We start from the raw sequence: 15,178 nt of genomic DNA on the forward strand, positions 1-15,178 counted from the left end.
GAAGTAAAAATGTTACTTTGTAAAATATTGGTTTGAAAGAAGAAAATTTTAGATCTTCATGCTAAAAAATCCATTAATTATGGTTGGGAAGTGAAAAGAAATAGACACAGTAACTATAACAAAAAACAACGATAATTCTATTGGCCAACACAACTAAAAGACTTACATATGTTCTAAAACTGATTCAATGTTACGGTACAAAACAACAAAAAAAGTTTCTAAATCTTGTGTATATTAAAAAAGCTATACCTGCTACTGATGCTGCCTTAGAGGTGGAATCTCTGTAGGTTCCGTTTATTATGGCCAGTTCCATCAACTGCCTCTTCTTCAGTTCATCTTCTCCATCGGCTTGCTACAAAATAAATGTTAAATATTAAAACCAAAGAAATGTATCTAAAAATATAACCGCAAAACTCCCTGTGGCTTTAAAAAAAATTATGACGACGAAAAAGTACTGCTCAACCGAAAATTCTAATCATTTTTACATAAAAAGATTCATTTTAAATCCTTTTGCTAATAATTGTAAGTATGTATTAACGTTCTTCGTGCGTTATACCAATATTTGTTACGTTTGATATACCTACATCGTTTTATAAGAAGGTTTCACTGTATACCGCATGTGTACATTAAATTAAAAAGCTAATAAATTAGCAGGTTCATATAAAACGCTTTCACGGCACTCGCTAATAACGCAATAATGTTCTGCCGCAACTTTATAATCTGTTAATGTTTTTAATTTTATTAGTTTTACAATAAAAGTTTTAATTACGTTGCTATCACTGTATGTATGCATTTAAAACAACAGTACCCACTTTTTTAAGTGATACTGACTTTGATCTTTGGCACGTTACAACAAATTTTGTACGTTAAATGTGATATAACGTACCGATGTCAATTGTACAGACGAGGACGTTATAGACTAGCTTTACAGTTCTCTGTGCGTATGTACGTATATAATATAACGGTATACACTGAATTACAAACTTAACAAGGCGCCATACATAACGTACACGGTGATTTGACGTATAATCTATTAACGTACAAAATTAGTAACTTTTATTTTTTCAAGACTTCGTTTTAATTACACTACTGCTTTTTGGTACATTATAATTTGATTGCATCTGATTGAACGCACCAATTTGCATTGAATTGATGAGAACGTAATAAACGCGACTTGTTGTCACTGTATGTGTTCACTAAATATGTATGACGCACTGAATTACAAAACTAACAAAGTAAAACTGCTTATAACGTACATTGTTTTAACGTACACTGTTATAACGTGCAAATTACTCAGCTTCGATGTGTTTAATTAATAAATTTGTATTTTATAGTGCTAAAATCTTTATTAACGTCCTATTTTTTAAACTATCACCGTATATTTTAATTATTTCCACGTCGTATATGATATAACGTATCGATGTGAATTGTGAACAAGTACCTTGATAGAACGTTATGGACGGGTATAACAGTATAAATTGAATTACAAAGTTAACAAAGCAACACTTACATATAACGTACACGATTTAACGTATACCCTGTTATAACGTACAAATTAATTTTCAAACGCTTGTTTTAATTATACAACTGCTTCTTTGGTGTGTTGTACCAAATCGTACGTTACAGATGATTACATGAAGAGAGTGAAAGATCGGTAAGCGATCGTAGACCACCCGTCCGCCTTATATCTCTATTTCTAACAATTACAATAAATAACAATAAATTAGTAGGTTAATTAACATATGCAGCGCGTCGGATAGAATAAATATTCAGAAATAATGACCCACAGTATCCATTATTAATTTTTACCGCTCCGAGGAACAGGTTCTATTGGAAACCCATGTAGAAAATTACTGACCTAAATTGAAACGACTCGGCCAGTTTTTTTTATGTTCTCGCAAGGGAATTTGTAATTACCGATAAAATTGCAGCGAATGAATAGCCTTAATCTGTTTATGGGTCCGTCCTGGACCGAAGGACGTCAGTGATGATAAAATTTAATGGCATTTCTTGTATTGACGACAATGGACACAGAGCTGCTTCAATAAACAAAAAAAGGTTGACACATCTCTAAATATAACTTGTTTACGTTTTGGCATTTTGACAAAATATAAACAACATGTAATATTCTGTTTTTTTTTTGTTTACAGTAGTTTATGACGGAAAAATCGTTACAACGATCGATTTAGCATGGCCTGCTTTGTAAATATGGTAAACATGGAATAATATCGACGTATACAAACAAGAAGTATAAAAAAATCAAAATTATGGCATTACTTACAGGTACGAGTAGTTTCTTAACTTCTTCGACGGCCCTTTGTAGTTTTACCTGCGCCCTGTTCTCTGTGTCTTCGACTGTCAATAGTACGTGAAGTTCATCTGACAGGTGCTCCCAGTTGGGCTTCCCTCTGTTCTGATCCTCCTGCCACAAGAAAAAAAAATATCCTATAAACACACACCCAGGCAATGGAAAGCGATATTGACTGATCGCCACTTCCGACTTTGTCGCATATATATTTTTTTCAAAACAATTTCGCAAGACTCCGAACAAACAACGTGGTAAAAAGTTGCTTGAACTTTTCGATTTCCGTTATTACGACCACGTCTTGGTTCCCATGGCCGGCAGAGGATACGCCATCTGTTAGATTTTCTTCTTGTGGGTCAATTGTCCGAGGTGCCTACTTTGTTTACTGTGTGAATGCCTTTCACTTATACTTTTTGGGCACGCAAAAGTGAAGATGTATTTTTTGCCCTGGCGAAACTGATACTGCTTAAATTGACGCATAGAAACAAAATACTGAAACATTTTTTTACACAAAGCAGTTGAGCGGATGTAAAACAACTATTTATGATTAGGATGAAACAAATTATTTTGCGTTATTTTTATCACAATTTCACGTTAAATACTCATCAAATATTGAAAAAAAAAAAAAATCTAAATTTTGAAAAGAAAAATTCAATTTGAAAAACTCAAAATTTTCAAAATTTTATAAAAAAAAAATTGTCCCCTTTTTTGCAATTTTAGATGACTATTTCAAGAAAAAAAAATTGAAATTAAAAAACATTTATTCAAAATTATTAGTCCTTACAAAAATTCAATTTTTCAAAATTTTATAAAAAAAATGTAATTTTTACAATTTTAGATTGAATATTTCAAATCTCGAGAAAAATTTTTTTTTTGAAATTTAAAATTTGATATGAAAATTTTATAAAAAAAATTTTTATATCAAATCTCGAAAAAATTTTTTTTTGAAAATTAAAAAAATTTGAAAAATTTGATTTTTTCAAAATTAAATTCGTATTATGAAATATAAAACAAATTTTTTGAAATTGAAAAAAAGTAAAAATTTGAAATTATTTCCAAATTAAATTAGTGTTATTAAAATAAAATTTTCACTTACAATAAAATTTTTTGTTCTTTTTTTAGAATTTTAGATTGAATATTTCAAATTTCGAAAAAAAAAAAATTTTAATTTAAAAACCGTTGAAAATTTGATATTTTTTCAAAATTAAATTAGTTATTAAAAAAAAAGAATTTCAGGGGCGTCCTTAAGAAAAATTCAATTTTGAAAATGTTCATTTTCAAACAAAAAATTTTTTTTCTTTTTTACAATTTAAGATTGAATTTCAAATCTCGAATTTTTTTTTAATTTAAAAAAAGTTGGAAAATTTGATATTTTTTCAAAATTAAATTAGTTATTAAAAAAAAAATAAAATCTCAAAATTCAATTTTGAAAATGTTCATTTTCAAACAAAAAAATTTTTTTCTTTTTTACAATTTAAGATTGAATTTCAAATCTCGAATTTTTTTTATATAAAAAAAGTTGAAAAATTTGATATTTTTTCAAAATTAAATTCGTGATATGAAAAATAAAACAATTTTTTTGTAATTGAAAAAAAGTAAAAATTTTAAATTATTTCCAAATTAAATTAGTTATTAAAAAAAAATCGATATTCAGGGGTCCTTTAGAAAAATTTAATTTTGAAAAAGAAATCAAATTTTTCACTTACAATAAAATTTTTTGTTCTTTTTTTACAATTTTAGATTGAATATTTCAAATTTCGAAAAAAAAAAATTTTAATTTAAAAAAGGTTGAAAAATTTGATATTTTTTCAAAATTAAATTACAGTTATTAAAAAAAATAGAATTTCAGGGGCGTCCTTAAGAAAAATTCAATTTTGAAAATGTTCATTTTCAAACAAATTTTTCACTTCCAATAAAATTTTTTGTTCTTTTTTTGCAATATTAGATTGAATATTTCAAATTTCGAAAAAAAAAAAAATTTAATTTAAAAAAGGTTGAAAATTTTGATATTTTTTCAAAATTAAATTACAGTTATTAAAAAAAAATAGAATCTCAGGGGCGTCCTTAAGAAAAATTCAATTTTGAAAATGTTCATTTTCAAACAAAAAATTTTTTTTCTTTTTTACAATTTAAGATTGAATTTCAATCTCGAATTTTTTTTTAATTTAAAAAAAAGTTTAAAAGTTTGATATTTTTTCAAAATTACATCACACAATGTTATCAAAAAAAATCGATTTTCAGGGATGTCCTTTAGGGGCCTGTATCTCCGTAGGGGGGCCCTTTAGGGAAAATTTTTATAGGAATTTGTCATGTTATTTTAACGTCCCCTGTATAAATCCGAAAGCTTGCCCACATTTTCTGGGACACCCTGTATAGTTATTTCCGTAGCGGCTTTTCTTAATGTACAATTGGCAATGCTGATATCAGGGAACTTTAATGTCACGTACTGTTAACTGTTAACTGTCATTCATCCACGGCCACCCAGGTTCAGTCTATAAAATACAATACCCTTTACTTTTCTTCGAAGAATGATTATAGGTATTATTTCGGTTAAAAAAAACATACTCACTGAATCACGTCGTTCTAAAATAAAGCTTTTGCACCTACTAAAATCTCTCATCGTGTATATTTTTAAACCTTATTTACGAACTAGCATTCGTAAAAGTTTTATTAACGACCTATGGATGGTGTATAATTTTAATTATTCGTAAGCAACGACGAGCTTTTAAAAATATTTATTAAAAGAACCGAACAAGAACGCTCCGAAGTAAAAAAAAAATGTTTTTTGATTAATAAAACGTGAATGACAGTCAAAATAAGCTAAAAAAATGGGATATTTAACTTCATTAATTTATGCAAATTGCACTAATTCCCAATTTGTTTATTCAAGATGCCAAATATAATAACCAGGCTCATTAGCAATTTGATCAGCACAGATTATGATCAAACGGACGACTTGACAAATCTACTTGATGTTTCTTTAAATACCTACGACTAAGTGGAAGCATAAATGATTCCTAACAAGAAAAAAAAAGTTCCTTCGATTCTTAAAATTACTTACACAGGTTTTTCAGTGGTAGGGCTGCGTGGAAAAAAAACAAGTCTGCGTTAGCGTCAAAAATACTTGAAACACATTTAAAAATACACTTAATTAAATAGAGAATAGAACGGGTTCAACAACAAGCCGAGGCAACGTTAGAGAGGGCTATTTTAAACTCCCATTTATTTGTTTTCCTTTTTTTTTTTTTTCTTATAATATCGGTCTGACTTTGGGATTTTCGAAGTTGGACCCGTGCCATAACGCTAGGATTTTTACGTCGAGTCCGCATCAGAGATTTCCGAACGAAATAGAACTAGATTTACGAAATTAATTGCTCTTGACATGTTTTCGATGAAGAATTTCGATCTAGAAAAACATTTTCAGTCGTTTTCAAAATATAAAACAATTTAGTAAAATTAAAACACTTAATTTATTTTTTCAACCAAATACAGGTCAATGAACTTTAAATATGAGACATGCAAACTAAAGACGGTCCTGTTTGATATCAATAACCATAAAGTTTACAGAAAATTACGCATATCGAACAATTATTTATCAATAACCTAAAGGCCTAATGTTGTTTTAATTATACCGTAAAACGTCTTATTTCGCGCTGTTTTTTTTTGCGAGCCTTGTTCCATATGCCACGACCGTTGCAGCAACGAACGGCCCAATGACATCGGGAAATACTAATAGCTGTGTTTATCGAAGTCAACTACGAATTGCCAATAAAAATGTCGTCGACCACGAGTTCGATAATCACAGGATTGTAGATGGCTGTGAGCGAATGTCACGTGGAATCGCGCGTGAGAGGACAGGGGCGGGCTGGCCCTAGGACACGAAGTTCGAAAAATAAACTAAAATTTAACAATTGCCTGGCAAATTTTCAAGTTTCTGTTGTCAACACGTCAGTCGTCGTGAGCGATATTCTACTGATTCAGGTTCCATTCACAATTCCTGTCACGATTTTGAATAATAGTCCAGGCGGTAGAGTAGTAAAAGTAGGCTTTGGCGTTTGTGTTCGAGGTAATCTATTTTGTTGCACAGAAAAATCCCAAATATTAGAATAAGAATCCGAGTTTGCTTATTCCAAAAAACCATTGCTAAATTCAGGGGAACAACAAACATACAAAAACAACGAAAAATGACCCGTTTTTCGACATATTTTTCCCTGTAACATTGGAATTAAGCTCTAAATCAAAAAAGTCATTGTTTATTTTTTGTCCATTTGACGATTTTCTATACTATTAGCAATACTAATTAGAAATACATAATAAAACATTTTATAAATTCGTATTATTTTACGTAGGTACAACTTTTTAAATTATTGATTAAAAATAATTGTTGGATATAATACAGATATCGACTTTTATACTGTTATGATTTCCTCCAATAGATATTTTCAAAGCGTTCAGAGCCGTACTTAGGAAAAATTTTAAATGATAGCTAAAACAAGCTAAAAACCTTTTTAAGCGATTACAATAGTAATATCATATAATTCAGAATTAAAAATGACTAGATTTTGGCATAAATAGCAGCGACATATGTAAAAAATTAACCTGATGATGGCCCCTCGAAGAGGAAACGTCGGATTGCAGAAATGTTGACGCCATTGGATAGAGCAAAAAAGTGGCAATGTAAATATGCATTTATTTTAAAATTCGTTTTCAAATAAAGCCACAAAAAAAATTTAACGATTATGTAAAATTTCAGGTTTTCGGGTTTTGCGTCAACAGTAGACTTTGCAGTTAATTAATACTTTGTATTGCTGAAATCTCAAATCATCCAGAGATAATTTATCATTCGTGCATTTGTAATTCGACTTAGATGTTTACAGCAATACTGTACAAAAATAAAGTTTTGGGTCAAACAATGAGACAGTTTTTGATTTTTTTTTAAATTTAAACGAATTATCAACAATTACTGAAAAATTCATTGTTGCGTCATTTTGTATTTTTTTGCATTTTAGAGCATGTTTTTGAACTTGATTATAGATTTATTTCAGCAAAAAGTATGTCAAAATGAAAAAAATTATCATCGGCAGAAAGTGTTTCAGAAAAAATTAATATCTCGAAAACTTCTTCATTTTTTTATCTAAAAAAATTTGTGATTATTTAAGACAGAAAGGTATACATTCACCAAGTTTCGTCAAAATTAAGATATTTTTGCGGAAATGAGAAACAAAAAACGAAAAATCAGAAAAAAAAACTGTTTTTCGCATTTTTCTCGGAAATTTTGAGGTTATCGTAAAAAGTGGTATCTACAAGAGTTGCAGATTTTTGCATGATCTACAACTTTTGCAGTAGATACTTTTTTGTTTGACTTCAACATTCGCCAAAAATCCCGATGATACAATTTTTCACTACTTTTCAACCCCCCAAATCAACCCTCCGTCACCACTGCTCACGCATTTATTTTTTTTTTAGATTTATTATAAGCCCTTTTACCATTTCCACTTATAAAAGTCCAGATAACAATTTTTTTTTTCCCCGAGTATAATTTGGTTGGACTATAATATATCGAAAATACTTCAAATTTGCGTTCGCAGAAAACAACAGACAGTCGCTTTCGGAAAGATATCGACAAATATTGTCAGATTCCTGAAACTAGAAAATCCTGAAACTGATCATTAATTTTGCTGATCAACAGCTACTTTCTCAGCAGATTGTGGGGCAAATATCACTACTTTGAAGTGTTTTGGAAATGGAAAACATGGTACTTCGAGGAAAACGAAACGGTAAAAATACGAAAATTCAATATGGCCACCATAAAAAAAGGCTCCATATTTGATTTCCCCATTAACTTGCGTATATTCCAATGAGCGACGTCGCTGAAAAGACCCCTTTGTACTTCCAACAATTAGCGTGATTTCGCGTTAATTATTTTGGCAATTCAATGAATTATAACGAAAAACGACATATTTACTAGTTATTAAAGAATTAATAACAACAAAAATGTTTAATGATGGCCCGGATTCAACATCATGACATTTTTTCCGCGTAATACCGATACTCCCGAATGGGCCGGTCCGGCCCTGGCCCTTCCCCGGCGATCCCGACGCCCGCGGCATAACAATGCCGCCCATAGGCCTTAAGACCGAATTAGACATGCATACGAGACGACACGCCGTTACGTAAGCGGCGTACCGTCGAACATAAATGCCTGAGAAACAAAAGAATTAATTTAAGCGACTGTATCCTGCGTTAAAAATTCGTGAGGTACACACCTTCTTTTTGTCCCTCATCGAGCCCTTCCCTCTGACCATTATCTTGCAGCCGGTCTCCTGCTCGAGCTGTTTGGCAGTCATTCCCCTCGGTCCCAGGATCCTCCCCACGAAGTTGAACTGAAAAAAAAAAACAGCGATAAAATAGCAACAAAAAAAATAGTCGCGGAGTAGTCTAAAAATAGCACGAGACGAAAAAGAGCGGACAAAAACCGTTACGACTAGAGGTCGGTCCGAAATTGTTAAATCCAGGACCGGGTTTAGAGGTAAAAAAGATCAAAACGTTTGGAAAAATATACAGGGTGATACACGACTTCTCCAAAAAAAATTTCGAAAAAGATGCGACAAGAAAAATGCAGTCAAAATTGTAAAAAAAAAATTGTAAAATCGTTACGGTTTCCGAGAAAAAAATTACTGAAGTTGTAGTAGTTACAACCCTTACATTGCTGGACTACTGTAGTCTCTAACGTCATTCATATTAATTTTAATAAAACTAAACTGAGGCAATAAGTTTATTATGAATTAGTTTGAGACTCCCTGTACATATTTCCATCGTTTCAATAAAAGTGGAGCGGAAAATATTTAGTTGAGTTGAGTTGAGTTCAAAACAAGGTTTAAGTGGTACCACTTTTATTCTCTTGGATGTTATGAAACCAGTCTTCGACGAATAAAACGACACTTGCAATAAAATTACGTAACGCTCCACGTTTCGGTCCCAAAATAAATCCTGCGGCAAAAAAAAACAAAAAAAAATGAAATTTCTGCGACGCCTCGCTAACACACATTTTATTTTGTTGGCATCCACCAGCTCTGGTCGTTACGACCATTTCGTAACGCAGAAATATGCGACGCGGCATATTCCTCGAGTAGAATTTCAGAGAATCTCCCGTCGACTTTCGTCGGGTGTCCGCGCGACCCGTTATTGCAAAAAAATTAATGGAAAAGCGAACGCTTACTTATTCTAATGGCGTTTCAACATAATTGCAATCAATTAAAAGGACATCTGCGTGCAGTTATTATCGCCAGGCCGGCATACTTGGAAAATTTAAAATACCTCCGAGACGTTGCAACCGCCGATGCCGTTTCGGCGTAAAACTTACTCGTCAGCGACCAGGATGACGAAAAAATCAAACCACCACGAATAAATCGTTTGAACTAAGCTAACGGTGCTGGAAATCACGAACGAGCGTCTACTTGTACAGAAAAAGGCATACTTACGTCTGGATGTTCCTTTACTGGTACGTATACTTTCTCCGTCAGCGTCGTAACAGGACCATCAGGATCGGGCAGGATTAAGGGCTCTTTCTTAACTCCATTTATTTGAAATAGGCTAGCCCTCACTTTTGCTATTTCTGGAACAAAAATAAAACACTAATGAAACCACCTTGGAGACGATATAACGCACATGCGTTTAACGTACACTATGTAATAACGTACACAAACTATTTTTTAAAATATACATTAAGTGTACTGTTTAAACGTATCATTTTTCATTAAAGTGTATTCTTGAAAGTATCAATTTGAATGCTTTCCAAAATATGTTTTGATGTATACGTTAAAAAAAATAAAGTAAAAAGCGATATAAAAAAATATATAAGAGTTCACTATTCTTTAACTTAGTATTTTCGAAACATAAAAACTACAACATTGATAAAATCATGTTTATCAACACAGCTGGCATATAACGTACATGTTTTTAACGTACGCTGTTATAACGTACACACTATCTCTTAAAATGTACGTACATATGTGTATTGTCAAAACGTATCATTAAATTTTGGTTTATACACTAATACATACAATTCTAAAAACAGTGAAGCAAATAACGTAATAAGACATAAATAATGACTATTATCCGACTTACTATTTCGAAATATAACAAACTATAACATTGATGATATCATGTTTATCAGTACAACTTGCATATAACGTACACGCTTTTAACGTACAACAAGTTATAACGTACGCAGGATGTATTAAGGTGCACTTATTAGTGAACTGTTATAACGTACGTACGTATTTCTTAGTGTTAATCAATACAACTTGTATATAACGTACACTCAGTAAAATATACAATGTACGTATAAACTGATTATTATAACGTACCGTTATTCCTTAAAGTGCAATTTTTAATGCTAATTTTAACTTTTTGGTATAAATACTAAATATTTTAGACAATTAAAGGTAAAATTAACTATTCTATGAACAAAAAATATGACGTACAAATATTTCAACTACACTCTCATATAACGTACATATTGGCTACTTCTGATATAAAGTGCCAAGCCTTCGAATATTAACTATTAACTAATGTCGCGACTATTAACTATTCTGATTTACTATTTTTGAATATAACTTGCATATAACGTACACAGTTATAACGTACACTACGTTAAAACGTACACAATATTTCATGAAATGTACTTTTGATAAGAATGCTAATTTTAATGTATAAAGTAATTATTAATTATTATTCTCCATGATTTCTTCTTATTATTAAGGTTTATTGTTGATAAAACTAATCATTTTAATGATTTTGAATACGTTTTAGTGCATCCACCAGGCATTTTCCAAATTAAGAAGGCAAACGACATCGATTAAGATAAATTCATTAATTATTTCCCATGACTTATCTCGACATTTGCAAAATGTCAGCATGAAATGCTGTCATTAATAATTATATTTATCACGCGACTTTCTACTACCGATATTTTCTCCTGCGAAAGCATTTTGTCTGCGTCACATAAAACCTGATTAATAAAAGGCTTAAGTTCAAATCGATAAATATTAAATCGACACTTCTGGCTATTTTTAAACTTGCACCTACATATTTCGCAATCCGACATTCAAGTTAAAAGTCCCAATGACTTCTCTGTTTATTTCCCGACGATAAAACATAATTAAAAGAAAGTACATGTCACACCAGTTAAATGTCTCTTTATTTTTCGCTTATTAATGTAAATGATATATTTATAACGCTAAAAAAATGCTACGCCATTTTCTTTATATCTCTAATATACGTTTACAAAAAAAAAGGCATAATTTAAGCTGTATCTTATAGCACAGATCTGATCATTCGCGAGGCCAATCGTGTTACATTATAAAATACATTTATTATTATTTATTTAGTATTTAAGCTAGGATAAGACTGATAGATAAATTGTAATATATTCCGTAAGACGTCAAATCTATAGACATGTCATAAATATCTACAAGCAATTTATTAACACCGGAGTCTATTATAAAAGAAACAATTTTTTGCTTCGGGAGGTCTCCGGCTAAATAAAGAAATACACTAAACTTGACAGAACGAATTTATTGTTATGCGGAGAAAATTTGCAAGCAATATAATAGGTGTGATATTTCAACATAATTTAATAACACAAATAACTTACCAAGGAAAACATAATAACCAACATTAGATCGCAATAATTAAAATGTAAATACTTAATAGACAATAAGTACATATTTAAAATATAAACGGCTGTAATGTACTTTAACAAATGTTCATCTTAAGTACAAATATGTTTAGCATTAAAAAAATGTACAGAAGAATGAAGGAGACATTTTACTCTGCTATTGAGAAACTTTATAGCATGCATAACATTGCATAATATCCCTCTCATAATAGTGTTTCTTATTATTTATTTTGTTTGAAGTGAAACATTATCTGCACTTCAACTAAAATCGCAGTCACCGTCGGAAATAGAAACAATAAAAGAACGTTTTAGAGCTCCTATAAAATATCTTGGAGGCTGGCATGTCACAATCGTTTTATTTGCAAATCAAACTGAGACTTCCAATTTTACTCGGCCGGACAGGAAGTCGAGGTTTTGTCTTACTAGCGTTTTCCTGTTCTTGATTACTAGGTGTGCCATTCACATCTGATTCGGCGCGGAATAAGGAAAAAGCCGTGTACAGGGTGTATCCTGAAACACGTACAGAGTACCGTTACAAACGTTAATAAAAAATAAAGTTTTTTTTCGCAAAACAATTCCTTATAAGAATTGTTCTTCGCAGTAAACTACACCGTCGTTAAAAATATGTGCACACGCTTAAGATTGATTGAAAAAAATGATTCATGAGCAAAGAGTTCTGCGTGACAAAACAAAACACGTGCGTCGCACAAACTCAGCGTAATTAATACAGCTATTCACAACATTCCTCTCTCTGAGCATTTCTGCATAATGTCCAGACGCCAGATTGCAATCTACTTACATAACCCACTCGATTATTATTAGTCGTAATAACGACCGACCAGAAAATGCCGGTTGTAATAAGTTATGATTTACTGTTATCGAGATAAATACCTAGCCATAAAGATCCGCAATTACTTGTAAAGTCCTAGAGAACGATCGTTATAATTATAAAACAATCCAGAGTAATTTGTTGGAATTAATCGACTGGCATGATAGGCAGAGCTGCCACTAATGGGGGTGATTAGTTAATTGGAAATATACCGTCTATTTTATGCGGTGACAGGCTCTGGTGATTCATTTGATATACAGGGTGTTGTAGGTACCTAGGTACCTTAGTCTTAACCGAAATCATTGTATTAAACTGTAAGGTGCAAACAAGTGAAAAAAATAAATAAATCGACCTTACTTAACAGAAAACTGACATATTGGCGACTGCTGGAGTCGAGAGGGAATGACAAGTCGTAATTAAACATGACAAATCGCAGTAAACGTCCGATATTGTCGCTGCCACTGTATAATTAAGAAAAAAATACAATTTTAGTATGTTTTCCAGAGCACTGTCGATTTGGGACAATGTCATTCATTTTGCTGTAACCACAATCAGCCCATACGTTATGGGAACAGCTGTAGCGTATTATTCGAAGTAAACAAGGCAATAAACAAAACAACTATACCGCAATAAACGTAAATAAAGCACAGAAACTCCGTCGGCTGTTTCGAGAGGTTTATTCGGAGTAATGCAGATATTTATTCCAGTATTGTTAACGTTTTGTCGCAACCATACTGTCATGTCGGCCATATTAAGCTTTATTTTTAGACACGGGCCAACATCTGGTGAAATAACGCCGTTTATCGTGAAGATAACTGTGATTCCAATTTGGACAAATTGTAAAACTTAAATTCACCACTACATTATAACAATCCTTTTTTTACTTGTTATAATTCCCCCCGACTACGCCCGTGTGCGTTGGCCGACTTTTTACAAATTCTCGGACCGCGTGCCGAGAATGTAAGACAATAAAGAGAGAATGCCACCGTTTCCGTTTCGCTTTTTCACCGTCAGATTTTTATCGGCTCCCGATTGTTCCGTCGTCATACCGTGTGATCTGGCGGATCTGCTAGTTGTTGCCCGAAACTTTCTTCCTGAGGAATTAGCATATGGCGGTAGGAGATACTTTTCACGTCTGAAAACGGTTGCGATATTGGATGGGGACTCGCGATAAGGAGGATGTATAGTAAAATCAATTTAGCGAATTGGGATAGCGGTTAAATGAACCAGATGATTATTAAGACAATCGTAACTAAAAATATATACAGGGTGTCCGGTAAGTACCTCCTAATCTCTCTGGAGTGTATAGGGGAGGTCAAAATAAAACTAGTCCTTCCTATAATTTTTTTTCCTAATGTGCCCCCTAACGGAGTTATGGGGGGTCAAAGGGGTACCTAGAAATTAACGTTTAGGGTTATAACTTTGAAACCACCCTGTATATTTTAATAAAATTTTCGTACGTTGTATTACACATGGAGCTCTACGATTTGATGCTAAAATCAACTTTTTGCTATTATCAGGTGTCCAGAAACGGACTGGCCCTATCACAATTTTTCTCAAAATTTTGACAGAAGTAATTTTATCAAACTGAAAATATTATTATTAGATACTCTGAAGGTTTTTCTTTAAAAATGGTACTCTTTATTTATTTCGAAAAAATGAACGGTTTGCGAGATAAATCGGTTTTGAAAAAAATTGGTAACAAATACAACAACAATTAAAATTTATTTTTTTTACATATTATTTCATGCATTTAATTTCTTTAACTTTATCAAGTCCAGAAATCTTTGAACGGGTTGGCTATACTTTATGAGCAAGTAGTGACCAATTAAAAATAACATTTGAAAAATAACTTACTTACAAGACATGCAACAAAGAACATTCAACAATGAACAAAGGTACCTAAATGTTACTTCGGTAGATGTTCAAAATGAGCACCCCGTACTTCAATGCACTTTCTAATCCTACGAATGTTTTCCCGGTGCACTTGAAATAATATTCCGTGATTATTGCGGAGATGGTCACAGTTCTGTGTTAGCCTCAGCAGAAGTTCCTCTCTACTATTTACGGGTGTTGAATAAACGTTATTTTTTAAATGACCCCACAGAAAAAAGTCTAATGGGTTTAGGTCGGGCGACCTAGGTGGCCATAATACAGGTCCGCCTCGACCTATCCATCGATCACCAAAAACATTCGTCAGATGTTGACGTACTAAACGATCAAAGTGGGGTGGTGCACCGTCATGCATGTACCACATTTCAGTTCTTATTTGAAGGGGCACTTCTTCTAACAAAATATTTAGATTTTCCTCTAAAAATTGCAAATAAAGAGCACCATTAAGTCTTTGCTCCAGAATAAATGG

At 32.1% G+C, this 15,178-nt stretch overlaps 1 protein-coding gene across 6 annotated transcripts in view; it reads right to left on the bottom strand.

The window, feature by feature from the left end:
• The window catches only part of LOC108917432 (protein held out wings), an 89,720-nt gene that overhangs the window by 12,899 nt on the left and 61,643 nt on the right, over window positions 1-15,178 (bottom strand). For all 6 annotated transcript variants that reach the window (XM_018724016.2, XM_018724019.2, XM_018724020.2 and 3 more), the window contains exons 2-5: window positions 9,787-9,920; window positions 8,572-8,688; window positions 2,282-2,422; window positions 250-352 (exon numbers count right to left, since the gene is read on the bottom strand). In XM_018724016.2, the coding sequence (XP_018579532.1) occupies window positions 250-352; window positions 2,282-2,422; window positions 8,572-8,688; window positions 9,787-9,920 (495 nt within the window). The remainder of the gene's footprint in view (window positions 1-249; window positions 353-2,281; window positions 2,423-8,571; window positions 8,689-9,786; window positions 9,921-15,178) is intronic.

Source organism: Anoplophora glabripennis, unplaced genomic scaffold (assembly GCF_000390285.2).
Source record: "Anoplophora glabripennis isolate ALB-LARVAE unplaced genomic scaffold, Agla_2.0 scaffold4, whole genome shotgun sequence".
In the NCBI taxonomy this organism is placed as follows: domain Eukaryota; kingdom Metazoa; phylum Arthropoda; class Insecta; order Coleoptera; family Cerambycidae; genus Anoplophora; species Anoplophora glabripennis.